The sequence below is a fragment of the Cajanus cajan genome, chromosome 10 (assembly GCF_000230855.2).
Source record: "Cajanus cajan strain Asha chromosome 10, NIPB_CcT2T_4, whole genome shotgun sequence".
Classification (NCBI taxonomy): Eukaryota; Viridiplantae; Streptophyta; class Magnoliopsida; order Fabales; family Fabaceae; genus Cajanus; species Cajanus cajan.
The window spans coordinates 43,999,868-44,027,794 of record NC_138526.1 but is presented as its reverse complement, the minus strand read 5'-3'; the positions used below and the strand labels follow the sequence as shown (position 1 = coordinate 44,027,794).

General features: G+C 33.0%; 2 protein-coding genes across 2 annotated transcripts; both read left to right on the top strand.

Annotated features, from left to right (window-relative positions):
• Positions 1 to 283: 283 nt before the first annotated feature.
• On the top strand, positions 284 to 6,478 carry LOC109817035 (putative terpene synthase 11). The gene is made up of 7 exons (XM_029275158.2): positions 284 to 1,296; positions 3,463 to 3,724; positions 4,079 to 4,451; positions 4,764 to 4,982; positions 5,062 to 5,200; positions 5,295 to 5,543; positions 5,771 to 6,478. Exons 1-7 carry the CDS (start codon positions 1,114 to 1,116, stop codon positions 6,053 to 6,055), a joined length of 1,710 nt encoding a protein of 569 aa, XP_029130991.1. The 5' UTR covers positions 284 to 1,113; the 3' UTR covers positions 6,056 to 6,478.
• Positions 6,479 to 8,310: 1,832 nt separating this feature from the next.
• On the top strand, positions 8,311 to 27,568 carry LOC109817026 (putative terpene synthase 11). Its single transcript, XM_020382222.3, has 7 exons — positions 8,311 to 8,541; positions 19,872 to 20,133; positions 24,923 to 25,295; positions 26,038 to 26,256; positions 26,338 to 26,476; positions 26,573 to 26,821; positions 27,017 to 27,568. Exons 1-7 carry the CDS (start codon positions 8,362 to 8,364, stop codon positions 27,308 to 27,310), a joined length of 1,716 nt encoding a protein of 571 aa, XP_020237811.1. The 5' UTR covers positions 8,311 to 8,361; the 3' UTR covers positions 27,311 to 27,568.
• Positions 27,569 to 27,927: the final 359 nt, after the last annotated feature.

Below are 27,927 nucleotides of genomic sequence, written 5' to 3'. Positions count from 1 at the left end.
AAAACTAAAACTCATTTTCTTGCTTGTTAATTTTTATAATACAACTGCAACCGTCCCAAATAATACTAGATTATAAATTACGAAAAATACTCGATTGCCTTCCTTTCTTGTTAGTACTCAAATACGCAAACATAATCGTACAAATCAGGAAGCTGAATTCAAAGAATATTTTTGAGAAAATCAACATGAACCTCATCTAACTAATGCATGTAAGAGTTGATATACTTTCAAACAGAACAATCATTTAATTAGTAAGTTTTTGAAATATAACTCATTTACATAACAAAATTATCTAATAGATGTTTGATTCGTACGCATACCAAGAAAACTTTATTAGGATAGACAAAAAGCTACCTAGTTAAATTAGTTTTTAACTATTTGTGGAAATATTGCATTGGTGTACAAAAAAAAGTCTATAATATCATCATACGAAATATTGAAAGAAAATATTATTCTTTATGTTTTATAATAAGTGTTGTTAAAAAAAATAAGTCTAAAATTAAGTATTATTTTAAGTTTTACTGTAATATTAATTATCTACTTTTCTATATATCCCTATAAATATAAATATTAATTATAAAATAATTGTTGCATTATATCCTTTCTAGTAAAAATAATTTATCATAAGTTTAATTTTGTAAAATTTCACTATCCTCCTCTTTCTTCTATTTATTGAATTTTTTTTGTTTGTAAAAGAATATAGAATAATACTTATTATAAAACAAGTGAAATATCATTTTTTAGGTAGCGATATTATTTATACCAAATATTTATTAAAAAAAAAATCTGATCAATTATGTGTAATCTTTCGTTCTAACTATATTTGTTTCCATCTGCAGAAGTGGAACTCAAGAACTTGTTTAATGGAATCAAATTATAATTATTGAAAAAACTGAATTAACAATAATATTAAAAGATAAATAAAAATAAATTCCACCTTAAATACAAATAATAGTCATTGGTCAAACGGAGCACACTCAAGGGCACTGTTGGTATCGAACATATGAAGTTAATTTGACCAGGCAGAGACCGTCTATATAAGCACAGCCACGCTGTTAGCGTCCTTCATGCCAACTAGCAGTTCTTTAATAACAACAGCCAAAGTAGACATCAATGTCTGCAAATGCAGTAATGGCAGTTAAAGAACTTAGAGTTTCTTCGCTTACAACAACCTCACTTGCTTGTCACAATTCACGTTCATCCATGTTTCAACCACGGAACTTGTCGTTAAAAACATCAAGACCACCGATGATATATAACAATCTGTCGATCAAGTCCATTGCTTTCCGTGACAAGGTACTTCTTTTGTCACTTTAATTTGTTTTTTCCTCCTCTTTCTACAGCATAAACACTGTTTTCTATACATACAGATTTTTTTTGTAGTTGTTTTTATCTTGGCGTTGAGCTCCTATTCTCATTAACATAGATCGAGCTCTGTTTTAATTTTAGTTTTACAAATTTTTTATGTCTAAAATAATACATTGATGTGGCTCCAATCACTACAACACAAATAAGTTTTAGCAACATTTAAAAAATGTTACTTAATTATGTATAAATGTTACTAATTTATTTTAGTAACATATTATCAAATGTTGTATATAGTTCATGTTGTTAAAGACTTTTAATAATATTTTTATATAATTATGCAACATTTTTTAAATGTTAACAAAGTAGTATTTTTATAATATTTTAATGATGTTTTCAATATTTTGTTAATTTTATGAAATAATAATTAATTTTAATTTAGATATATTACTATCAATTATTATATTTTTGTGCCTCTTAAATTCTTAAGAATTCTTTGAGAGAAGATTAAAGACATTCTTAATTAATTACCACTTATTATATATAAAATATCAAATTTTATTTATCTTAAGTATAATAACTACATGACTCTTTATGAGTCCTTAATTTATTCGATGTGAGACTTTAATTATGGGTAACAATTAGAGATAAGAGAAATTTACTTTTTTTTACTCAACGTGAGATTTTGATTTTAGAAACAATTATAATAACATTTTTTTAAAAAGTGCTGCAAAATAGCCCATGTAAAATTTTTTTACTCGATATGAGACTTTGATTTTGAAAACAATTAAAAAGAATAATATTGAAATAAAAAATGTTATTCTATCTATAATGACATTTTTTTAAAAAAGTATTGCAAAATAACCTATTTATTTAATATATAGTAACATTTTAACAAATTTAAACAAAAAAATATTGCTAAAGAATTAAAATCTAGTAGTGAATCGAAGGAATTTTCACCAAAACCACCATCACATGCATAACTATTCATTCATTCAATTTTCTCTCACTTTTAAACGGATCAATTTTTAATATGGATCAGCCATGTCTTTTGTCCCTTTACTTCATTTAACTAAGAAAATGAGTGGAGAGTTTTTGATAACTTTATTTAGGGTGAGTAAGGAATGTAAAAGTTGAATGAGTTCTCTCTTTATTCAGTCCAAAAATTTTACTCACTCGTTTATTTTAGTCTCAACCTATCTCGATCAATACTTGAAAGATATGAGACGGGATGAGATTAATATGACATTTTAACATACTATCTCAATATTAATATCATGTATAATTAAATGATAGAATAAAAGAAATATTAAAAAATTAAAATATGGTATATTTTACAATCTATATTTTTAAATAAATAATATCAGTATAAATATATACTATACTATAAAAAAAGTATTATCTATTAAATAAAATAATTTACTATTAGTATAAAATTGTTCAAAAAATTATGTTTAAAAAAATGTAAGATGTTAAATTGAGTTGAAACAATGTGAAAGATAACATGATTTGATCAATCCAAAAAATACATTACATCTAAATTTAAAATCTGAACCCACCTAATCCTTTTCAAACTAAGTCATGTTAGTAGGATTAACCGAATTTTATTCATCCTAAATTCTTTATTGTATTTCTCACACATTTCACTAAACTTAATAGAACACTAATTTATTGATGAAAACTTTATGACTTACATCGTTTTCAACTATTGAGCTTAATATTGATAGTTTGAAGTTTTTATTTTTTTTTATATTGTATTTGTTTAACTATAAATTATCATACATGAAAAAATTGTTGATTTTTTATAATAATTATTTTAAAAATAATATTTATGTCAATTTTTAATTGATTGTGGGTGTAGAAATCTTTAATCTAACAACATGTGGAAAAAAAAAAACATAAAGCTATTAAGGTCTATCGTCATTATTTATGTCGTTGTAATTAATCTTTCTTGCCGATGATAAAATGAAAATTAAACAATTCTTTTCTTCCTTTACATTTGTATGAATATTAGTATTTGATATAGTCATGATGTTTTACATGAGAAAAGTCACAAATTCCCTGAAAAAGGGAACAAGAATAATAGTACGTGATAACTCACTTTCATAATTTTCACTATATTCCCTTTATCGGATTTCCTAACGTTGGTGGTATTAGGTTCCTAGTCAAACTGATCCTAGTACAAGAAATTTGGAGCAAGTTAAAAGAAGAAGCCAAGAGTTATTGCTAAATTCAAGGGATCCAATTAAAACATTGAAGATAATTGACAACATCCAAAGGTTAGGAATTGGACACCATTTCGAAGAAGAGATCAACGTACAACTTGGAAGGGTAGGGGATTGGGACGTCACTCAAGACCTCTTAGCCACAGCCCTTCAATTTCGCCTGCTGAGGCATAACGGCTGGCCTGCTAGATCTGGTACACCGTTGAATTTTGATTGTCTCTTGTTTTCTCTCTTGAATGCTACAAGGGCAAAAGAAACGGGCAATAATTAACACATAAATAAAAGAATGATTCACCATTATTTACATTCACTTTAATTTAATTGTTTGTGTCTTTTTCAAAACACAAAAGAAATTAATTCCATTCATTTTATTTATAATTAATTTCTATCAATGATGGTATTGTTCAAATATTAAAGATTATTATAAAAAAAATTATTCACAAACCTATATATTTTCATGAATTATATTTTCATCTAACCTTGATAAGACAGTTGTCTAAATGTTGTTCCACATACTAATTTGATTAAGTGATGTTGATTGACCGCAGATGCTTTCAAGAAATTTTTAGACAACACTGGAAATTTCCAGGAATCAATCACCAATGACATTCGGGCCATGTTAAGTTTATATGAGGCATCATATTTAGGTGCGAAAGGAGAAGAAATATTACAGCAGGCCATGGACTTCTCCACGGCTCATTTGCACCAATCACTGCCACACCTAAGTCCTGAACTAGGAAGGATTGTTGCCAGATCCTTAACACTTCCAAGGCACTTAAGAATGGCTAGGTTAGAAGCTAAAAACTACATGGAAGAATATAGTCAAGCAAGTAGCCAAATACCATCTCTTTTGGAATTGGCAAAGTTGGACCATGTCATGGTTCAGATGATGCACCAAAAAGAATTAGCGGAGATCTCCGGGTAATTTTATACTCTACGGGTGTGGTTGGTTTGAGTAAAAATGTGAAGAAAGGTGGACAACGGAGGAATTAAAATAAAGGATGGTGTGTCTAAAGTGAAGTCTTAAGATACTTGTGCAAAATAAAATATAAAAAAAAAAGATAATAATAAAGAGTGGATGTCTATATTTATATCTAAATATTTTATCAATTGGTACATAATTTTCAAAATTATGTTTTCCCACTTCGATTATTACCATTTTTGATCTATTAATATTTGAAAAGAAATATACTTTCAATGTGAAGCATATGATTGTTACTTTGATTTGATTAGGTGGTGGAAAAAGTTGGGACTTGTTGAAAGACTTGGTTTCGCTAGAGACAGACCGGAAGAGTGCTTCTTATGGACAGTGGGAGTTTTTCCAGAACCTTATTATTCAACTTGTCGCATTGAACTTACAAAGACCATATGCATTTTGCTAGTTATGGATGATATCTTTGACACTTATGGCACATTAGATGAACTTATTCTTTTTACCAAGGCAATCAAGAGGTTTGTATCTAGAATTTGAGTGAATTAAACTCAACTAGCGAAATGACTAATCAAAATATGAATCTTTTGATATTTATAGGTGGGATCTTGATGCAATGGAACAGTTGCCTGAATATATGAAGATATGCTATATTGCGTTGTATAATACCACGCATGAAATTGCAAATAAAATTGAGAAAGCGCACGGAGAAAGCGTTGTTGCTTGCTTGAAAAGAACAGTAAGATTTTAAATATCCGTTCAAATTGAAGCATGTATATAATTATAGGCAATTGAGTAAGATGTTAATGAGAAATTGGTTCTCAATGGTGCAGTGGACTGACATATTTGAAGCTTTTCTAAAAGAAGCCAAATGGTTCAACAACAAATACATTCCAACTTTTAGGGAATATTTGGATAATGGAGTGATTTCTTCGGGATCATACATGGCCATGGTGCATGCAACTTTCCTCGTTGGTGATGGCCTCTCAAAGGAAACCATTTCCATGATGAAGCCATATCCAAGGCTTTTCTCTTGCTCTGGGGAAATTCTTAGACTTTGGGACGACTTAGGAACTTCAAGGGTACTTCACTATACAGTGATACATTTAGATACACATATTTTTCTCTAATTAGTAATTGATTTACATGAACTAATCTGATATCAAAATACCATAATTCCTAAATATCCTAATTGAAGTTGTTTCAAAAACATTTAATTAGCTACCATTTTTTTTTAAATTATGTTACTGATATATTAGAATAAGAAAGTGGACATTATGATGAGAAGTTGTTGATGTTTCATGTTTAGGAGGAACAAGAAAGAGGAGATAATGCTTGCAGCATACAATGTTTCATGACAGAAAATAACATTTCAGATGAAAATGTAGCCAGGAAACATATAAGAGAACTCATAAGGAACTTATGGCCGGAGCTAAACGGTCTTGCTATGACCACAAGTGCTCTACCATTATCAGTTATGAAGGCTTCTCTTAACATGGCTAGAACTGCTCAAGTTATTTATCAACATGGAGATGAGCAAAACGCATTTACAGTTGATGATTATGTAAAAACATTGCTCTTTACCCAACACTGACTCTTGAAATGAAAGTGATATAAATTATGTGTTACATGATTTAAATTTATAGCTTTTAAACTTTTCTTTGATGATGGGTTGACTTTCTTCGATCTCTCGAAAATATCTCAATAAAAATAATGGAGTAGTTGAAGAGTTTAATTTATATAATATGAGTGTAAAATATTTTTACACGGCATTAATAAGATTTGTTTTTTAATCACTGCATTCTTTTTATTAATACGATGTAGAGAAAAAATTATTAGATATTTACACAAAAATATTATTATATATCAATTGTATATAAATTAAACTCTTGATTATAATTAGAGAAGGGAGAAACATTCAACCCATTTTTAGATTAAAAAATAAGTATAGATTTATTTGAAAGGAAATTAAATAAATCATTTTGACCAACGAATTGAGATAACCTACTTTCTTTTTCGACTATTTTTTTCAAGAAAAAAAAAAGTTGCCAAAAAGTTTTGGAGGGCAAATATTGGGCTACACCAGCCAATTTATTTCATTCTAATTAGTTCTCGGTTCATGATATATACATCTCCTTTTTTCTATAAGTACACCTCTTTTTAAAAAAAATAATTAAAATTTTAAAATATTTTTAATTTTTTGTTTTAAATTTTTTAATTTTATATCCACAACATTTAATTTAGTACTTTTTGTTCACATATCTTTCTTCCTTTTTTCAATTTTTACATGCATCCTCTTATTTTTCCTTCACCCCACCTATTTTGGTAGTATATGAAAATTGAAAGAGAAAAAAAAAAGTGTGTGAATAAGAAAAAGAAAGTAACAAAATTGAAAGTTGAAAGTGTAAAATTAAATTTTTTTTTAAAAATTATAATATTTTATAAATTTTTTTAAAAAAAAGAGGTGTACTTATAAAAAGAAGGAGATGTATATATCATGAGCCTTAGTCCTCCTACTATGCATTATCTCGTGGGTGAGTGGAGGCCCAACCCAACATATATCAAATTCTGATCAAATCGTTTTGAGTCATATTATAGTGTTCTGTTTGGCTTATCATAGCAATCCAACATATGATAGTTTTTATTTCATTGTCACGATAAAATTTGTATTAATTTTATTAACTCTTCGACCGTTATGTGTAGAAAAAAATTGAGAATTTCTTTCCCTCCATATTGACCACATAACTGTAATTAACCATACCGATAACCACCTCCTCTTAACTCTTTCTCTGTCCCCAACAATTCATTCCACCGCAGAAAATCACTCCTTACCTCATAAGTTTTTGAAAAGGGAACATTCTTTTCATAATGATAAATAAAAGAGATACATTCTACTTATAAGCCAAATTCTCAAAGAGGCCTAAGATATATGGCTGTGTTAAAGTGCCATAACACTTTTCTTATATAAAGGAAGTGCTTGAAGCATAATACAAGTCAGTTGTTCTGAAAAACATAATATACTTATATGTGTAAAACCATAACTACATTGACTCGAGGATAGCTAGCTAGCACCATCGTCTCCCCTCCTCGTGATGAATCGATGAGTAAGTTGCTCACATGAACTTGGTAGAAGTTCGATCATCTTCTGTTGGACTACGCGGTTACCAACACAAAGGTTGCAAAAGACTTTGTAAAGGTTGCTCACGCTACAAGAATTTTTTTTAGCATAGATTTATCTCTTTTCCCATATATCATATTTTGAGAATTTTTTCACCTTACTTGTTTTTGGTCCACAATATCCTCCCAACAAAAGGAATATTAAAAAAATATCAATGATCTAAAAATATCAACAAGAAAAAATTATAAAGACTAAAATCAAACAAAATCATAATTTGTTGATTTGCAGGAACTTAAAAATATATTTAAGCTTTAAAAGAATATTCATATTTATAAAACATGATATTTTTTTTTTATTTTAATATCATTTGCAAAAGGATATTAATTTTAATTACTTTTTTAATGTTATCTTAAAAAATTAGCAATATTGTACAAATTTCCAAGTAAAATTATGGATTGAAATATTAATTTTAAAGTAGCGAATAATTGCAAACTGTTTTACTAATTGTATATTGTAACTGATGGTAATGTGTTTTTTTTTTGGGATTATTTTTTTATAAGCAAATAATTTTCCCATTAAATATATATTTTATTAATGTGTTTTTCCTCGCAAGTTGCAATTAAGTTAAATGATAGTGGTGATGTTTGGTCCGTTTTCTTCACCGAAAGATATCCATTTCCTAAACGAGTGGATAGAAACTGACTCGTCTGGCTATATAAGCGCAACGAAGCTATTTACTTCTATCAGTGAGCTAACCTTTACAACACCAAGAGGAGACGTCAATGTCTTTAAATGCAATAATGGCAGTTACAGATCTTGGAGTTTCATTGTTTACAACTTCACTTGCTTTTCACCATTCACGACCATTCATGTATCAACCACGGAACTTATCTCTTCAAACATTAAGACCAGGGACCATGCGTACTAAATTATCCATCAAGTCCATTTCTCTTCCTGACCAGGTGCTTTCTTAGACTATTTTGTCCTTATAAGGCATGCAATTTTTTTTGTATAATATGCTCTCTCTAGATTCATATACGAGTAAACAAATTTCTAAAATATTTTAACTTAAATATAAATAAATTTTAACTAACTTGACCTTATTTGACTATATCATTTTTAAAATATTTTTTAAATTAAATATGATTATTGTTTCAAATAAATATTATTAAGGTTAGTTTAGAAAGCAAGATTTAATTTTTATATAAATTCAATAAAATTAAATAAACTTAACTAAGTTTTTTAATATGTATGAATTTAATATATGAGTCTAAAGGAAGTATACTATTAGAGTCAATTAGACGTAGTAACTAAATTTTAAAGTTATTTCATCTAGTTCACTAATCTTTAGAATTATGTTATCCTCGTGTGCTTAAAACCTAATAATTGCTTTTTCTGTTGTTTTGAAAGTTAGGCAATAAAAAGGATTATTAATAAGTTGAATTAATATGAAATATCGAATTTTAATAAGCGAATGAAGTTGTCAATGGAAAAATTGTTGTCATAGAGTCAATATATTAACAAAGTAATAATCATCATAAATAATGTTAACTTTAAAGATAGTAACAATATTAAGAGTCCTACATTAAAAAGCATAAAAAAACTTGATGTGATACTTAAACCATGATACTCTCTCATATGATGGATGGGTCATCTAGATAATTTTTTCCTAAGTGCTTAGGAGTGTATTAGATTTAGGATTTTTAAAAAAAAATTATTTTTATGTGAAAAATTCTTATAAATTTTAAAAGACTTTGTATGAATGCAATGAGTTTTAAATATTTAAAAACTTTTGTATTCAATATTTTTTAATTTAGATTTATATCATAAGAATTTATAAGATTTGAAAAAAAATTATGAGATTTCAAAGAATAACATGAATTTAAAAAAAAAACAATACAATTACTGAAAAATATAACATAAATGATAAGGTTTGAATAAAAAAGATAAAATTAATATAATTTTTTTTTAATCAATGACCGATTTTAATTTCATATTCTCTTAAATAATATTTATCTACATATAAAGATAGTCTTTCATACAATGACGTACTTTTGTTCATGTTGTTGAGTTTGAATAATAAGTTAAATAATATGGTATTCATGATGACCTTAGTAAAACAAAATAATACCGTATTACATATGCGAAAAATAAAGACATTGTATCGTACTGACATAAGTTGAACTCATGTCTTTAATAAAAATGAAGACATTAATTTAAAAATTGTGAAATTTAATTTAAAAATTAAAAAAAAATTCTCTTGATCATAGTCCTTAAGAACACATAATAAAGATTTAACAAATTATTTTCATGTTGAAAGTCATTATTATTATTATTATGGTTACCAAAATATTTTAAAAATTTATGAAATAATTGATAATAATATTGTCAATACTTGTATAATAATAATAATAATAATAATAATAATAATAATAATAATAATAATAATAATAATAATAATAATAATAATAATAATAATAATAATAATAATAATAATAATAATAATCATAATAATTTTAAAGTAGACATTGCTTATAACTTAAAGAGTGAAACATAATACACACTCAATGTTATATCTTTCATCTTTTTTAAAGTACATTTCACATATAATAATATTAAAATAATTTTAAAAAGTTTTTCTTTGGTTGTATTTATATAAATAAAATATTAAAATATTTGATATTTTAATTGTTTTATTTACATTTATATTATTTTATAATTGTGTTGATAGAATAATTTAATTCAAAGTTCCTAATTTATATAAGTCAATTTAATTTTCACGATATGTAAAAATTATTTTTTATTACACGTTTGAAATTTTGAATTCTCAATATTAAATTTTATCAAAAATAAGCACAAGTCAAATTTTAAATATTTAATAATTTAAAAAATAATAGATAATGATTATTAATTCAAAAATATTTTTAATATTTATAATTCAAAAGAAAAAATATTCATAAATTTTACATGAATATTGATAAATAATTGAAAGATAGGAGAAATAATAGAGAGAAGTAGAAAAAGAAAAGACACAAGTGAGAAAGATGAGAGAGAGAGAGAAGGAGAGAAAAAGGAAAGAGGAGAGATAAAAAAAATAATAAAAAAAAAGTCATACAAAATTTTAAGAGTTGGGGTGAGATTGTTAAATGAATGTATTATGTATCAATTCTCCTAAAAAAATCTTGCAAAATTCATCTTACAAAATAGTTCATCAAAGTTTATATATATATATATAATACTAAAAGACTTTATTCTAGTGAAAAAATTTTCAATTGAATAATATTATTAAAATCAAGATTTTACTTGAGATAATAAGTGAGGAGAAAAATCGTAATTCAAATTGTAAAAACCTAAGTTTTAATTTAAAAGACTATAAATATATAAACATATTATACATATGCATAATATATGTAATTTTATAATTTATTGTACACCATTATTTGTAATTTTCAAGAATTAACTAAAAAAATAAAAATAAAAATTCATAATTATCATATTTTAAGAAATAAAAATGCATTTAATTTAATTAAATATATTCATTTTAAGCCTAAATTATATGTTTTATACGTATACATTTCCGTGGGAAATATTTTTTTGACGGACAAAACCAAATAGGCTATGAATGAAATACATAAGGATCATGAGCAGTTGAGGAAAAATTGTACCGGTGCAGTTGAATCCTCTCCCACAAATTTTTATTTTATTTTATTTTTTATTAAAATTTTATTCAATGGTCCAGATTCATGTAGCTCAAAATTGAACTGCAGGTAAATAATTTATAAATATTTTTATAAAAAAAATTGAGGTCTAAGTTCAATTTAACTCTTCTAAACTTTTTACGAGAAAAAAAAAATGAACTATAGAAAATCTCGATCGGAATGTAATGTCAAATCATGGCTAAGTGGAAGCAATGAGAGGTTCAGGTGACTCCAACACAACACGACACAACTAGGCACTTAGGTTTTGATTGGGAACTGGTGATACATAGTGGTTTTGTAGCACTTGAGAAATTGGGTCGTGAAGCGACCCAAAACATGTTCTTTAGGCTTTAGCAACTTTGAAATGTCATCTTTCTCTGTTGGGTGGTCGTACACGTCCATCCTCAAAACTTGTCCCTCCTGATGCTTATTTTCTTTGGACTGGTTCGCGCTGTCACATTGGATTCCGCAATCGAAACCCCTCCATGTATACTTGTGCCCGAGTTAGAGTCCGACAGTTGTGAAGAAATAGGAGTTCAACGGTGACTACTCAACGATATGGGATAACGAACGGCAAGAAAAATTTGGCTAATGATATATACACTTTTTTTTATTATTTTATTTATAAGTACACTTCCTTTATTTAAAAAAATATTAAAATATTAAAATATTTATAATTTTTTTTATTTTTAAATTTTTAATTTTATATCTCTAACATTTAATGTACTATTTTTTTCTTTTTACACATTTCTTTCTTTCTCTTTTCCAATTTTTAATTATATCATCTTGTTTTCTTCTAATTCCTCACATATTTTAGCAGGTAGTTTTAGTTTTCTTAATTTTTATATTACTCTCTTATTTTCTCATTTCTTCCACTTTTTCATATGTACTTAAATCATAGAACTAGTAGACAACAACATTGTAAGTACGTGTAGTTTTCTCGACAGTTTCTATCAAACTAGAAACACATATTTTCTTCCAATACTTCCTTTCCTTTCACCGCTCCAATAATCTTAACATTAAGTTTAGTGTTATGAAAAAGACATTTTCATTATTCTAAAGTACTATGCGGATAGTAAAATCAGTAAGAAAACTGAAAGAGGAAAGGAAAAAGAATAATGTAAAACTAAAAGAATTAAAATTACTTATCAAAATAGGTGGGTGAAGAAAAATTAAGGAGGTGCACGTGAAAATAAGGGAAAGAGATATGTTAAAAAAAGTGTTAAATTAAATGTTAGGAGTGTAAAATTAAAAAATTAAAAAATAAAATAAAATTAAGGATATTTTAAACATTTAATTAACTTTAAAAAAAAAAGGGGTGTACTTATAAAAAAAAAAGTGTATATATCATGATCCGAAAAATTTTCATGGTTTTTGCTACAATCTACCTCGCTAGGTCCAGATTTTAGCATGTAATTAGATATTACTAATTTTGATATATTTTTTAAAAAAATTTAATTATATTAATTGAATATTATAAAAAAAATTTATATAAAAAATTGTATTGATTGAATATAACAAAAAATAATTATTAAAAAAAGTTTTTTAAAATTAACTTAAATGTGTTTTAAGTTCTTACACATATCACTGTCTTATTTTAGTCTTTAATAAAGAAATTATCATTTTTAGGTTTTTGGCATTTTTCTAGTATTCTATTTTGATATTTGTCACCAATTCTAATTAGTTTAGTGGTTAAAATGGCTAAAAAATTAAAAGATATTAATTAAGATAATTAAGGTAAAAAAATATTTTAAATTCAGATAATTAAATTATTTTTACAAGCATAATTTAATTAAGTAATATGCTTATTATTATATATAAATAAGGTTGTTATATATAATTTATTTTTAATATATTGAGAATTAAGAATAGATTTTAGTGATTTTTATTGCATTTGATATTGTTCTTATTTTTAATTTGCAAATCTATTTTAATAATTATGCTTTTTTAAAAATATTATAATTTACTTTGATGCTTATAATAAAATTTTAATATCTTATTTTTAATGTTATTTATACCTTTCAATTCATTAATTTTGATCAATAGTAATATAATTTATTTTTTAAAATATATCACAAGACGTGATTTTATCTAAAGACAAATGTCATAAATTAAGTAAATTATCAAAAAATATATATATATTTACCAAAAAATATAATTATTTTTTAAAAGTAGAATGTTAAAAGTAAATTAGTGGATTGAAAAGTAAGAATAATATTAAAAACAATAAAAAAATATTGTTCATAATATATTAAAAATTAAAATTGAATTATAGAAATATGTAATTATCTGATTTATATAAAATAACAAACATATTACTTAATTAAATTATGTAGGTCACTACAAGAAAAATGTTAATTTTCGATGGAAAAGGGTAAATTTCCGACGGATTTAAATCCATCATAAATGATTTAATTCGTCGGAAATTTCTAACGGAAATTCCGTCGGAAATTTCCGACAGAAATATCAGTCAAAAAATTCAGTCAAAAATTTTCGACGAAATTTTCTGTTGGAAATTTCTGATGGAATTTTTCATCAAAAAGTTTTTGAAAATTATATTTTTTTAATTTTAATAAATTTATTAATGTAACAGTCCTCATATTTGGCCTCTCAAGGGTTCTACTTCATGACATTTCACTTTTAGCGTGTTTTATCCTTACTTGCGCAATTTCTGGGAAACTTCCCAGAAGGTCACCCATCCTAATAGGGGTTAAAGAGAGGAGGTGTTTATAAAATACTCTTAGCCTCGATTCTTAAGCGATGTGAGACTTTTAGGCATATATCGGAACACTAACTATTTATATTTTAAAATATTTTTGAATTTTATTTAAGTTTAAAAGTATTCATACTCAAGTAGTTAGAGACTTGTTGTCCTTAACCAAAAGTCATGTTCCATTTCTGATTTAAATACAAAGCTACCGTTGGAGATATCACTTTAATTTTATAAAATTGACATTATCAAAAATAGTTAAATCTCCGTAATAAATAAAGAAAAATACCATTCATAACATATATCTTATGTTCACTAATATGTAAGATAAATTAGATTAAATTTTATTGGGTAAAGTCTCATTTAAACCTCGTAGATAAAAACAATATGGTTGATTGTAATAAAAAAAAAATTATTTATGGACAAAGTCGAAAGAAATTTTGCAACTACTTTTAAAAAAATTATACATTAACTCGAAAGAAATAAGTCTTAGGAAAATGATTTTGTGAGAAGGTTACGGACTTCATGAATATGATTTGCATGATTTTTCTTCGGTTCCTTTTTTGGAGCTTGCTGCCTTTCCCCAACACATTAATTTCTATGGATGGTGTTCCGGCCAAAGGGTGGATTAGGATTTTTTCCTAGATCGTGCCTTAGAGTCAGAGCATTCAAAAGTGTAAACTGCCCCCTCAACTCTAGGGTTTTTTGGGTTTTATAGTTTCTTGTTCACGGGCCTTATGGGCCCCGAGAATGTAGGGATCTCTTTAGCCGTTCCAATCTGGAAATACTTGGTGGGTGAAGGTGGGACCTCTCCATTGCCGAGTGTCCAATCGGATAATGACCGAGTAGGCCTTTATGGGTGAGTGAGATCAGTATCTGGTTGACATGGCCCAAATTGGTTATATGCCGATTGACTCTAAGAGGGTGAGTCGGCCAAGGTTACAGTCGGGTGATCAAATGAGGGGAGATCAGGTCGTGAATTGGCCTGGGCAGTGCACGGGTTTATAGTCGACCTCACATGCATAGTAGCCCTTATAGTCGGCGATACCAATCGGCCTACGGTCGAGTCGGCGATACCAATCGGCCTACGGCCGAGTCGGCAATACCAATCGGCCTGCGGCCGAGTCGACGATACCAATCGACCTACGGCCGAGTCGACGATACCAATCGGCCTACGGTCGAGTCGGCGATACCAATCGGCCTACGGCCGAGTCGGCGATATCAATCGGCATACAGCCGAGACGGTCCACTTGCCCTCCAGCCTTCAGCCTATAAGGCGAAAAGGCTTAAGGTGTAGTCCTTATAGTTGGTGATACCAATCGGCCTATGCCTGAGACGGTCCACTTGCCTTCCAGCCTTGAGCCTATAAGGCGAAAAGGTTTAAGGTGTAGTCCTTATAGTCCGAGATACCAATCGGCCTACGACCGAGACGGTCTACTTGCCTTCTGGCCTTGAGCCTATAAGGCGAAAAGGCTTAAGGTGTAGTCTTTGGGGCGTTTGTTGCTTCGATTCTTGATCCCTCGAGACTTGACAAAAGATGTCCTTTCGTTTTAGCAATCATCTATTTACCGATCAGAATGACGAGACATTAACTTAGTGAAGGATGAAAGATTTTCTAAGTTAAACCTTTAAGTTTTGACAATCAAATCGCCCCAATTCCGATTTAAAGAAAGAGATAATACCGAGCGCACTTGATCCATGAGAAAAATTCTAAGTTATGAAACTTGAGGATTTTTTGAAGACCATTTAGTCGCCTAAACACCGAGCTCGAATGGCCAGTGAGAAGAATTCTAAGTTACAAGCTTAATTGTTTTCGAAAACCGTTGTTTAGTTGCCCAAATACCGAGAGCACACGACAAATAGGAAAAATTCTAAGTTAAAAATGGGGATTTTTGAACCAAAGATAATCATTTAATTTCCGATTGCAATGACCAATGACCCCAAAATATATTGTAACATTTGAGGTTTTCAAACAGAAAGTGATCGCCACAATTCCGGGTGACGCAATGAAAATCTTCCAAGTTTTAAAACGTATTTTTCCCAAATAAAATTGGCCATATGCCAATTTTTAAACAAAAGTTTTCTAAGTTTAAAAACTAAGTTTTCCATAGACAATCGGTCAAACACCGAGTTCCGTACTCAAAATTCTATTAGTTTTCCAAGTAAACTCGGCCAAATGTCGAGTCCCGTACTTACAGTCGCTCGAATCCCGATTCCGTTTTGGTGAGAAAATTCATCTTTGATTGCTAGGACTCCGACTCAAGGACGTAAATGCACTATTCCAAGTTAAAATCAATAACGTAGGAGGCGCCCAATTTCCGATTCATTTTGGTAATAAAAATTCACCTTTGATCATCCAAATTCCGACTTAAACAAGATAAGGGGAAAAATCCAAGCTTAAAATCAATTAAATGAAATCGTCCAAAATCCGACTGAAATAAGCAACAAGTTTCATATTTAGTCGCCAAAATACCGACTTGAACGAGGTAAAGAAAATCATCTAAAGTTTAAAAATCAATCATATGAGAGGGTCGTCCGATATCTGACTGTGTATGCGTAACCAAGTTCATAATTTGTCGTCAATATACCGATTGAAAGGGTTGAATGGGGACAAGCCGACCCTCCAGATTTATACCCGCCCAGTCGGCATTTTACCGATCAATCACGAGTTTGGTCTGTCTTCGAGTTATTTATACTCGCCCAGTCGGATTTTTACCGATCAATCACGAGTTTGGTCTTCAAGTTATTTATACTCGCCCAGTCGGATTTTTACCGATCGATCACGAGTTTGGTCTGTCTTCGAGTTATTTTTACTCGCCCAGTCGGAATTTTGCCGACAATCACGAGTTTGTCTTCGAGTTATTTATACTCGCCCAGTCGGATTTTTACCGATTAATCACGAGTTTGGTCTGTCTTAAACTCGCCCAGTCGGATTTTTACTGATCAATCACGACTTTGGTCTTCGAGTTATTTATACTCGTCCAGTCGGATTTTTACCGATCGATCACGAGTTTGGTCCTCGAGTTATTTATACTCGCCAAGTCGAATTTTTACCGATCAATCACGAGTTTGGTCTTCGAGTTATTTATACTTGCCTAGTCAGATTTTTACCGATTGATCACGAGTTTGGTCCTCGAGTTATTTATACTCGCCCAGTTGGATTTTTACCGATCAATCACGAGTTCGGTCTGTCTTCGAGTTATTTATACTCGGCCAATCGGATTTTTACCGATCAATCACGAGTTTGGTCTGTCTTCGAGTTATTTATACTCCCCCAGTCGGATTTTTACCGATCAATCACGAGTTTGGTCTGTCTTCGAGTTATTTATACTCGCCCAGTCGTATTTTTACCGGTCAATCACGAGTTTGGTCTTCGAGTTATTTATACTCGCCCAGTCAGATTTTTACCGATTGATCACGAGTTTGGTCCTCGAGTTATTTATACTCACCCAGTCGGATTTTTACCGATCAATCACGAGTTCGGTCTGTCTTCGAGTTATTTATACTCGGCCAATCGGATTTTTACCAATCAATCACGAGTTTGGTCTGTCTTCGAGTTATTTATACTCGCCCAGTCGAATTTTTACCGATCAATCACGAGTTTGGTCTGTCTTCGAGTTATTTATACTCGCCCAGTCGGATTTTTATCGATCAATCACGAGTTTGGTCTTCGAGTTATTTATACTCGCCCAGTCGGAATTTTGCCGACAATCACGAGTTTGTCTTCGAGTTATTTATACTCACCCAATCGAACTTTTGCCGACAATCACGAGTTTGGTGCCTTTAAATAACACACCTGTCGATCATGGAAAGATAAAATAGATGGTATTTAATAAAGTTGGAATTATTGGTTAGTGGTGCCTCGTTAAAAACCTTCTCGGCAAAAAACCTTTTCACATTTTTATATGGAATAAAAATCTCTTGGGACGACCCCAGCTTCTCGGCTTTCAGCTGCCCTTTTGTTGATTTGACCCTCCTCCGTCTTGATGTGACTCAGGGTGAAAGGTCTCACCTCCGACATCGTTTGACAATTCGCTTTCTCCAGCGTGATGTCGAAAGCTCCAAACCTTAAGCCCTTCTGAAACGCGATGACTGCCATCCTTTCCTCCAAGGACGCTATCCTCAAGGCGACCTCATTGAACCTTTGTAGAAAGTCCTTCAACGACTCCTCCCGCTGCTGTTTGAGATCGAACAAGTCCGATGTGATCAGTGGCTTCTTCTTGTTAGCGGCGAACTGTGTCATGAAGAGCCGACTAAAGACATCAAAGTCGATGATTGATCGGTCAGGGAGACCACTAAACCAATCCAGTGCTGCTTTTTTGAGTGTACCCATGAATAGTTTGTAGCGGACTTCCATACTTCCTCCACAAATCAACATTTGAGCGCGGAAATTCGTCAAGTGCTGACTGGGATCCTCAGTTCCATCAAAAGGTTCGACTTGGGGAATCCGATGATCCCTCAGGATGGTCTCGGCCTTTATGGCCTCCGAAAAAGGTCGAAAATCCCTGGGGACTTCCATCATGACATCTTCCTCCACCGTCCTGACGTTGGCCGTTATCATAGCTTGCATCTCGTCCGCCCGCCTCCTAATCTCCTCGTTTTCTCGTTGAATACCCTCCTCTCTCTCCCTGGATCGCCCATTCTCCTCCCTCAAACCGTTGATCAATGCCATCATCTCCTCCATGGTAGGGTGTTGTGAGTCGCTGTTGGATGTGCCGCCTCTCGCCATGGTAAAGTGTGGGTTCTCCTGTGTTACTTGGGGCGTAGGAAAAGTTTCACCGTAGCCCCATGGTGGGCGCCAAAATGTTCCGGCCAAAGGGTGGACTAGGGTTTTTTCCTAGATCGTGCCTTAGAGCTAGAGCATTCAAAAGTGTAAACTGCCTCCTCAACTCTAGGGTTTTTGGGTTTTATAGTTTCTTGTTCACGGGCCTTATGGGCCCCGAGAATGTAGGGATCTCTTTAGCTGTTCCAATCTGGAAATACTTGGTGGGTGAAGGTGGGACCTCTCCATTTCCGAGTGTCCAATCGGATAATGACTGAGTAGGCCTTTATGGGTGAGTGAGATCAGTGTCTGGTTGACGTGGCCCAAATTGGTTATATGTCGATTGACTCTAAGAGGGTGAGTCGGCCAAGGTTACAGTCGGGTGATCAAATGAGGGAGATCAAGTCGTGAATCAGCCTGGGCAGTGCACAGGTTTATAGTCGACCTCACATGCATAATAGCCCTTATAGTCCGCGATACCAATCGACCTACGGCCGAGTCGGCGATACCAATTGGCCTACGGCCGAGTCGGCGATACCAATCGTCCTACGGCCGAGTTGGCAATACCAATCGGCCTACGGCCGAGTCGGCGATACCAATCGGCCTACGGTCGAGTCGGCGATACCAATCGGCCTACGGCCGAGTCGGCAATATCAATCGGCATACAGCCGAGACGGTCTAGATGGCTTTGTAGTTTTTTTTTTTCATTTGGGTGTTCAGTCCATTCCTATATAAATATAAAATGTTTGTTTTATCCTTTAATTTTTGCTTAGTTCTTTTAGTTTTATGTACAATTTTTATAACTAGAAATATATATTGACTGTGATTCTAATTCAACGAATCTCTACCGATTAAAACTACCTGTAACATATATGATAACTTCTAATTTATTGATTTCAACTTTAATGACTTCATAGTTTTTTTTTCTTTTTTATTTCTATGAACAATAATGAATTTATTTTTTATAACAAGTGCTACAAAATCCGCCAGAATGAGTGGGAAAACAACAAAATATATATTTTGAATATAAAGAGCACAAAATATGTAAGTTTTCAAGTATTTTAGGAACATGTGCATTTGCATAGTATCTTTCGTTTGATTTTCTTATGTTGTTGGTATCAGGTCCCTAATCAAACTAATTTGAGGAAGAAAAGTTTGGAGCAACTTAAAAGAAGCAGCCAAGAAGCATTACTAAATACAAGTGATTCATTGAGAACATTGAAGACGATTGATACTATCCAAAGGTTGGGAATTGAGCACCATTTCAAAGAAGAGATCAACTTACAACTTGGAAGGCTAACGAATTGGGAACCTGTTGAAAACCTTTTTGCCACAGCCCTTCAATTTCGCTTATTGAGACATAATGGCTGGCCTACCCGTTCTGGTACACGTATTCATAATTTGAATAGAGAATATTGTTGGGAAATTAGAGGGAAAAGAAAATTTCAACAGCGGAAGCACACACACGAAAGAAACAAAAAATAGAGAAACAAAAATTAAGGTGGTTCAGCACTTCTTGCCTACATCCACACTCAACAAATTATTTTATTTCTCCAATTGCAATTTTTACAAGGATAAAATTGCAACCCCTCTCACACAATTTTTGCACGAAAAAATTGCAAACTTTCTCTTGACACACAACTACCCTAGTCCCTAATACACCCAAAGACTAGTGTTGTTGTGGTGAGTAGACCCAAACTATCACCCCTTTTTATAGTAATAGGCTACCACTTCCCTTCTTCAAAACTACTTGTTCTTACCGAAAATCTGCTGTAGAGATGATCCTCCGAGTAAGATTGGTGAGCCTCCTTCGCTGGTACGCTTGATGCTCCAAGATGGGGGTGGTACCTGCAAAAGAGACTCCGATGCTAAAGTTAGTGTTTGTGGGTGTATGAGTCTCGTATAAGTAATGCACGTACCTTTGTGTGTATTAGGGTTTTGTTGGGCCTTGGGCCCGAGATCAGTTTATGACCTAATTGGATAGCGAGCCGATGTCGCCTAGCGCGTGTCCGAGCTCCGAAGACCGTACGTCTTTTTGTCATGACGCCATGTGTCATAACCGTCACCTCATTCCCATAACGCGTGGGCAGCGCGGTGACACGATTGTATTTTTATGTGTTTGATGACGTGGCCTCTTTGGGCCGATGTGGTGTTCCGATGTCCATGTTTCATGGTCGGGTTAAGGAGCTCGGCAATAATGAGCTTACTGCTTGGTTAGGCTGGTAAACCTTTGACCGAGTCAACAGATTGGTGAGGGACAAGTCGGCAACTCGGCTGGCCAGTACACTAGCCCCCCAAGCACCGAGTGATGTAAGAGCAAAGGGGCTTCTGAGGAGTTCCCAAATTTGTTGTTTGAAGGTTCAAATTTGACCTTGTTAAGTAGATGTGATCTCAAGGTTCGGACTCAACCTTGGCATATCAAGGTTTGAACTCGACCTTGGTTAAGAAAATGTGATCTCAAGGTTCGGACTCGACCTTGGCATATCAAGGTTCGGACTCGACCTTGGCATATCAAGGTTCGAACTCGACCTTAGTTAAGAAAATGTGATCTCAAGGTTCAGACTCGACCTTGACATATCAAGGTTCAAACTCGACCTTGGTTAAGAAAATGTGATCTCAAGGTTCGGACTCGACCTTGGCATATCAAGGTTCGGACTCGACCTTGGCATATCAAGGTTCGAACTCGACCTTGGTTAAGAAAATGTGATCTCAAGGTTCGGACTCGACCTTGGCATATCAAGGTTCGAACTCGACCTTGGTTAAGATAATGTGATCTCAAGGTTCGGACTCAACCTTGGCATATCAAGGTTCGGACTCGACCTTGGCATATCAAGGTTCGAACTCGACCTTGGTTAAGAAAATGTGATCTCAAGATTTGGACTCGACCTTGGCATATCAAGGTTCGAACTCGACCTTGGTTAAGAAAATGTGATCTCAAGGTTCGGACTCGACCTTGGCATATCAAGGTTCAGACTCAACCTTGGCATATCAAGGTTCGAACTCGACCTTGGTTAAGAAAATGTGATCTCATGGTTCAAACTCGACCTTGGCATCAAGGTTCGGATTCGACCTTGGCATATCAAGGTTCGAACTCGACCTTGGTTAAGAAAATGTGATCTCAAGGTTCGGACTCGACCTTGGCATATCAAGGTTCGAACTCGACCTTGGTTAAAAAAATGTGATCTCAAGATTCGGACTCGACCTTGGCATATCAAGGTTCGGACTCGACCTTGGCATATCAAGGTTCGGACTCGACCTTGGCATATCAAGGTTCGAACTCGACCTTGGTGAAGAAAATGTGATCTCAAGGTTCGGACTCGACCTTGGCATATCAAGGTTCGAATTCGACCTTGGCATATCAAGGTTCGAACTCGACCTTGGTTAATCGTCATGGTTAATGTGCCAATACCGGAAATGTATGGGAATGGATTTGCTTTGTTGATTTATTTCTGAGGGGTGCCTCGTTAAAACCTTCCTTGGCCAAAAACCCTTTTCTTTAGTGGGAAAAAAGGCTGAGGAGGAAAAAGAGTACATCCCCTGAATTTACAAGTTAAGAGAAATAAAATTTGAGGTGGGTGGAATTCCAAGTTCCAAATTTTCCTTTGGAGGGGTCTGTTGTTGTTTCTCCCCGTAATCGCCAAACAAGGTTGCCAACTTTAAATGTTCGTGGCCTGACCTTGGTCTTGTTTTCCTTGTGGTTTGTCGCGAATTGCCTTGCGGAACTCGGCATGCTCCTCCATCTGGATGTACCCAGCAGCGCGAGCTCAGAGCTCGTCCATGTCGGGAGGAGGTCGTCGGCAAAGGCTGGCGACGAAAGGTCCTGGCTTCAACGCCATGAGCATGGAGTGCAGTGCAACCTCGAGGTTTAAGTTGCGGATTTTGACGGAGATGCCAGCAAAGCGCTCCATGAATATCCTTAATGGTTCGTCGTCGCCCTGTCTAAGGATGGCCAAGGCGGCGGATGTGATGTGATGAGGTCGGCTCGTTGCGTATTGCGCCGTGAACCGTCTGACCAGGGTGTCGACGCTATCAATTGACTCGGTAGGTAGCTGGGTGTACCAGTTGAGTGCGGCCCCTTTGAGCGAGGTCGGAAAAACCCTACATAGAGTAGCATCGTTATTGGTGTAGAGGTTTACATGTGTGGTGTACAGGTTGATGTGCTCGTCTGGGTATGTCGTGCCATCGTAGCGGTCGAGGTGGAGAGGCTTCCATCCGAGAGGGAGTGGCGTCTCCATAATGCCATCCATAAAAGGATGACGGCGGAAGGTTGGTTGATCCCCCGTGACATGAGTAGGAGCATTGCTGACCTCATGGGCCGATTTGTGTATCGGTGCATGAGATCGATGCGTGGCAGGCTTTGGAGTCGGTGTCCTATGCACTATTGGCAGTTGAGAAACCGAGTGCCCCTCTTCCTCGTTTAGGTGACTCGGTTGAGGGGGTTGATCAGAGGTGCGCCGTGGTAGCTGAGCGTGGATACGCTCATTCTCGGCGCGCAGCGTCGCTAGGTCTACTTCATTGGCGGTTCGCATTGCGGCTAGGTCAGTTTCATGCTTGGCACGCATGTTTTGCAGATCGGCAGTGTGTTGCTGCCGCATCTGCTCGACCTGCTTGATCAGCCTTCTCAATGCTGCTTCGTTGTCCATGGTAGTTGCGTGATCTAGGTCGTCTGTTGCGCGTCTGCTATGGCTTCTGGTAGAAACCATAAGAGTGGCCGATAAGAACTGTCTTGATCGGCCCCACGGTGGGCGCCAAATGTTCTTACCGAAAATCTGCTGTAAAGATGATCCTCCGAGTAAGATTGGTGAGCCTCCTTCGCTGGTACGCTTGATGCTCCAAGATGGGGGTGGTACCTGGAAAAGAGACTCCGATGCTAAAGTTAGTATTTGTGGGTGTATGAGTCTCGTATAAGTAATGCACGTACCTTTGTGTGTATTAGGATTTTGTTGGGCCTTGGGCCTGAGATCAGTTTATGACCTAATTGGATAGCGAGCCGATGTCGCATAGCGCGTGTCCGAGGTCACTCTGCGCTATGATGCCGAGCTCAAGCTCGGCATAGCGGTACGGATAGTACACTACTCAATGTGGGACTTTGGAGGATATCTACACACTTTGGGCACAACATATCCTCCCTTCATCCAAAATCTCACATTAATCCATCATCATCCACAAGATTTCTGGCGAAACTTGGAAACCCCTTCTCACAAGTTTTCTGGCGAAACTTGAAAAATCATCTTTTCACAAGTTTTTCTGGCGAAACTTGAAAACCATTTCTCACAAGTTTTCTGGCGAAACTTGAAAACCCCTTCTCACAAGTTTTCTGGCGAAACTTGGAAACCCCTTCTTTTCCTCCCTGGTACACTGCTTCATGAAAATCCTCCCTTGGTCAAAACCTCAATTCTTTTCTGATGTGGAAGATCAGACAATGCTGCAATCACAGAGCATACTAAGAATTAAGAATCCCACAGAGTCTTACCACACTAACTTGGCTCTAGAAGGAAAAGAAAACTTCAACAACAGAACCACACACACGAGAGAAACAAAAAATAGAGAAACAAACTCAGAAATTAACATGGTTCGACACTTCTTGCCTACATCCACACTCAACAAATTATTTTATTTCTCCACTTACAATTTTTACAAGGATAAAATTGCAAACCCTCTTACACAATTTTTGCATGGAAAAATTGCAAACCCTCTCTTGACACACAACTACCCTAATCCCCAATACACCCAAAGACTAGTGTTGTTGTGGTGAGTAAACCCAAACTATCACCCCTTATTTATAGTAGTAGTCTATCACTTCCCTTCTTCAAAACTATTCGATGTGAGACTTTGGAAGATACCCACACACTTTAGGCACAACAAATATATTGAATTTTGATTGTCTTTATTTTCCTCTCCCTGATGCTACAAGAGAAAAAAGAAAATTAGACACAAAAATAGAAGCATGATTACCATGATTCACTATTATAATTTGTTTTTGTCTTCTTAAAACATGAGAGAATTCCATTTTTTCATTACTCTCATGAATGATCATTTGAATATTAAACATGTATAATACAAAATTATCCACAAGCGTATTCTCATGGATTATATTCTCATTTAACCTAATATGTCAACTAAATGATGTTACCCAAGCTTACTAATTTGATTGTGTTGTTGATTGACCATAGATGTTTTCAATAAATTTTTGGACAAAAGTGGAAATTTCAAGGAATCAGTCACCAAAGACATTTGGGGCATGTTAAGTTTGTATGAGTCATCATATTTAGGTACAAAAGATGAAGAAGTACTACAACAGGCCATGGACTTCTCAAGGGCTCATTTGCATCGGTCACTCCCATACCTAAGTCTTGAAGTAAAAAATATTGTAGGTGGAGCCTTAATGCTTCCAAGGCACCTACGAATGGCTAGGTTAGAAGCCAAAAACTACATGGTCGAATGTAGGAAAACAAGCAGCCAAATACCAGATCTTCTAAAGTTGGCAAGGCTTGACTTTGACATTAGTCAATCGATGCACCAAAAAGAATTAGCAGAGATATCAAGGTAATTTTGTGTTATGTATGATAACAATAATAATAATAATAATAATAATAATAAAACTTAAATATGTTTTTAGTCTCTCAAATTTAAGATAAATATATTTTTGGTCCTTCAAATTTAAAATTATTGTTTTTAGTCCTTATAATTTCAAAAAAATCTTATTTTAGTCTTTATATTCAAATTTTGTTAAGAAATTTATCAAACATTATTGCATAAAATTTACCTATTGATGTCCTTATTAGTGAAAATATCACATTAAATCCAGTTGATATTCTATAATTGTCTTAATTAGTCACTTTCAAATATGTTATTGATAACCTAAGGGACTAAAGCAAGATTTTTGAAAATTATAAGGACTAAAAATAACAATTTTAAATTTGAGGGACTAAAAATAAATTTATCTTAAATTTGAAGGACTAAAAACATATTTAAGCCTAATAATAATAATAATAATAATAATAATAATAATTGAACTAAGAGCATGATTGGTGTAAAAGTTAATTTTGTATTATGCATGATGCATGATAATAATAAATAATTGAACTAAGGGCGTGATTGGTGTAAGTCAAAAATGGGAATTAAAATAAAAGATATCTAATGTACGTCCAAATATCCCTTCAATTGTTACTTAGATTCCAACTTATGTTTTTCCCACTTTTATTCATATCATTTTCATTATATTAATATCGAAAAAGCAAATATGCTTTGAATATGTCATACAGGACTATTTCTTTGATTTGATTAGGTGGTGGAAAAACTTGGGACTTGTTGAAAGTATTGGTTTTGGCAGAGATAAACCAGGAGAGTGTTTTCTCTGGGTGTTAGGGATTTTACCAGAGCCATGCTATTCAAATTGCCGCATTGAACTTGCAAAAGCAATATCTGTTTTGCAAGTTATGGATGATATGTTCGACACTCATGGAAAGTTAGATGAACTTGTTCCTTTTACCATGGCAATCAGAAGGTCTTCAAATCTAGAATTTGTTTGAATTAAAATCAACTAGAAAAATTAATGATCAAAATGTGAAACTATTATTATTTATAGGTGGGATCTTGATGCGATGGAGCAACTACCCGAATATATGAAGATATGCTATATGGCATTGTACAACACCATCCATGAAATTGCATACAGAATTCAGAAAGAGCACGGGAAAACTGTTATTACTTGCATAAAAAGAACAGTACGTAAGAATAAGAATATCCTTTCACACTGAAACATTTTATGAAACTATTGGCAAGACTGAGGTTAATGAGAGGTTGATGGTTAATTGTTGCAGTGGATAGACATATTTGAAGCCTATTTAAAAGAAGCCAAATGGTTCAACAATAAGTATGTCCCAACTTTTAGGGAATATTTGGATAATGGAGTGATTTCTTCAGCGTCATTTATGGCCTTAGTGCATTCAACTTTACTTATTGGAGACAACCTTTCAGAGAAAACCATTTCCATGATGATCCCATATCCGAGGATCTTCTCTTGCTCTGGGGAAATTCTTAGGCTTTGGGACGACTTAGGAACCTCAAGGGTACCTCATTTTATATTGATACATTTACATATCTCTTTTCTCTAGTCAGTAATTGATTACATCTAATTGACCTAATATCAAAAGTATCCTAAATATCCTAATATCAATTATGGTAATCATTTTAATTAGATTTATAACATATTTGAACTATAAAATGGACATTGTGATGAGAAGTTGTTAATGTTTCATTTTCAGGATGAACAGAAAAGAGGAGATAATGCTTGCAGCATACAATGTCTCATGGCAGAAAATAATATTTCTGATGAAAATGTTGCTAGGAAACATATAAGAAAGCTCATAGGGAACTTATGGTTAGAGCTAAACGGTCTTGCCTTGACCACAACTGATTTTCCTTTGTCAGTTGCGAGGACTTCTCTCAACATGGCTAGAGCAGCTCAAGCTATTTATCAGCATGGAGATGATCAAAGTTCACTTACAGTTGATGACCAAGTGCAGGCATTGCTCTTTACACCCTCTGCCAACTATTAGGATGAAAGTAATGTTAATTATGCGCTATATGACTCGAATTCACAAATATTGAAGTTCTCATCAATAATAGTGGTGGGTAGGGGTTCATTCCATCCACCAAAAAACATGTCGATAAAAATAGTAGTGTTTTGTTAAAACTATAGTGAGAAGAAAAACCTCCAATAGATATTTAGAGGGGAAAAAAAACATGTATAAAACTAAAGGCCAAGAAAAAAATTGCATTAATAAAAATAATGGATAATCTTATCTGATCCAAAATTTGATAAAGACAAAAATTATATGTGCATGATATTTTAGGTGAATAAAAAATTTAAATTGAAGTAAAAATGACTATATCAATAAATTTAATATTCAGAAATATTAGCAACATATTCTTTGTTACTCTTTATTGAGAAATACAAATTTTGATGAGCCTCATATTTTATTTAATGATTTTCTTTCTTAATTTTATAATTTTAAATAAATCCTAATTAATAAAAGTAAATATTTTAAGAAGAGTGTGTTTGTTAATACTTCTCTTTAATATTTACATTAATCCCATTTTAAGGGATTGCTGATATAAATCCATTTTAAGTCATGAGTTATTGTTATTTTTCACTACTAATATTGCTAGAAAT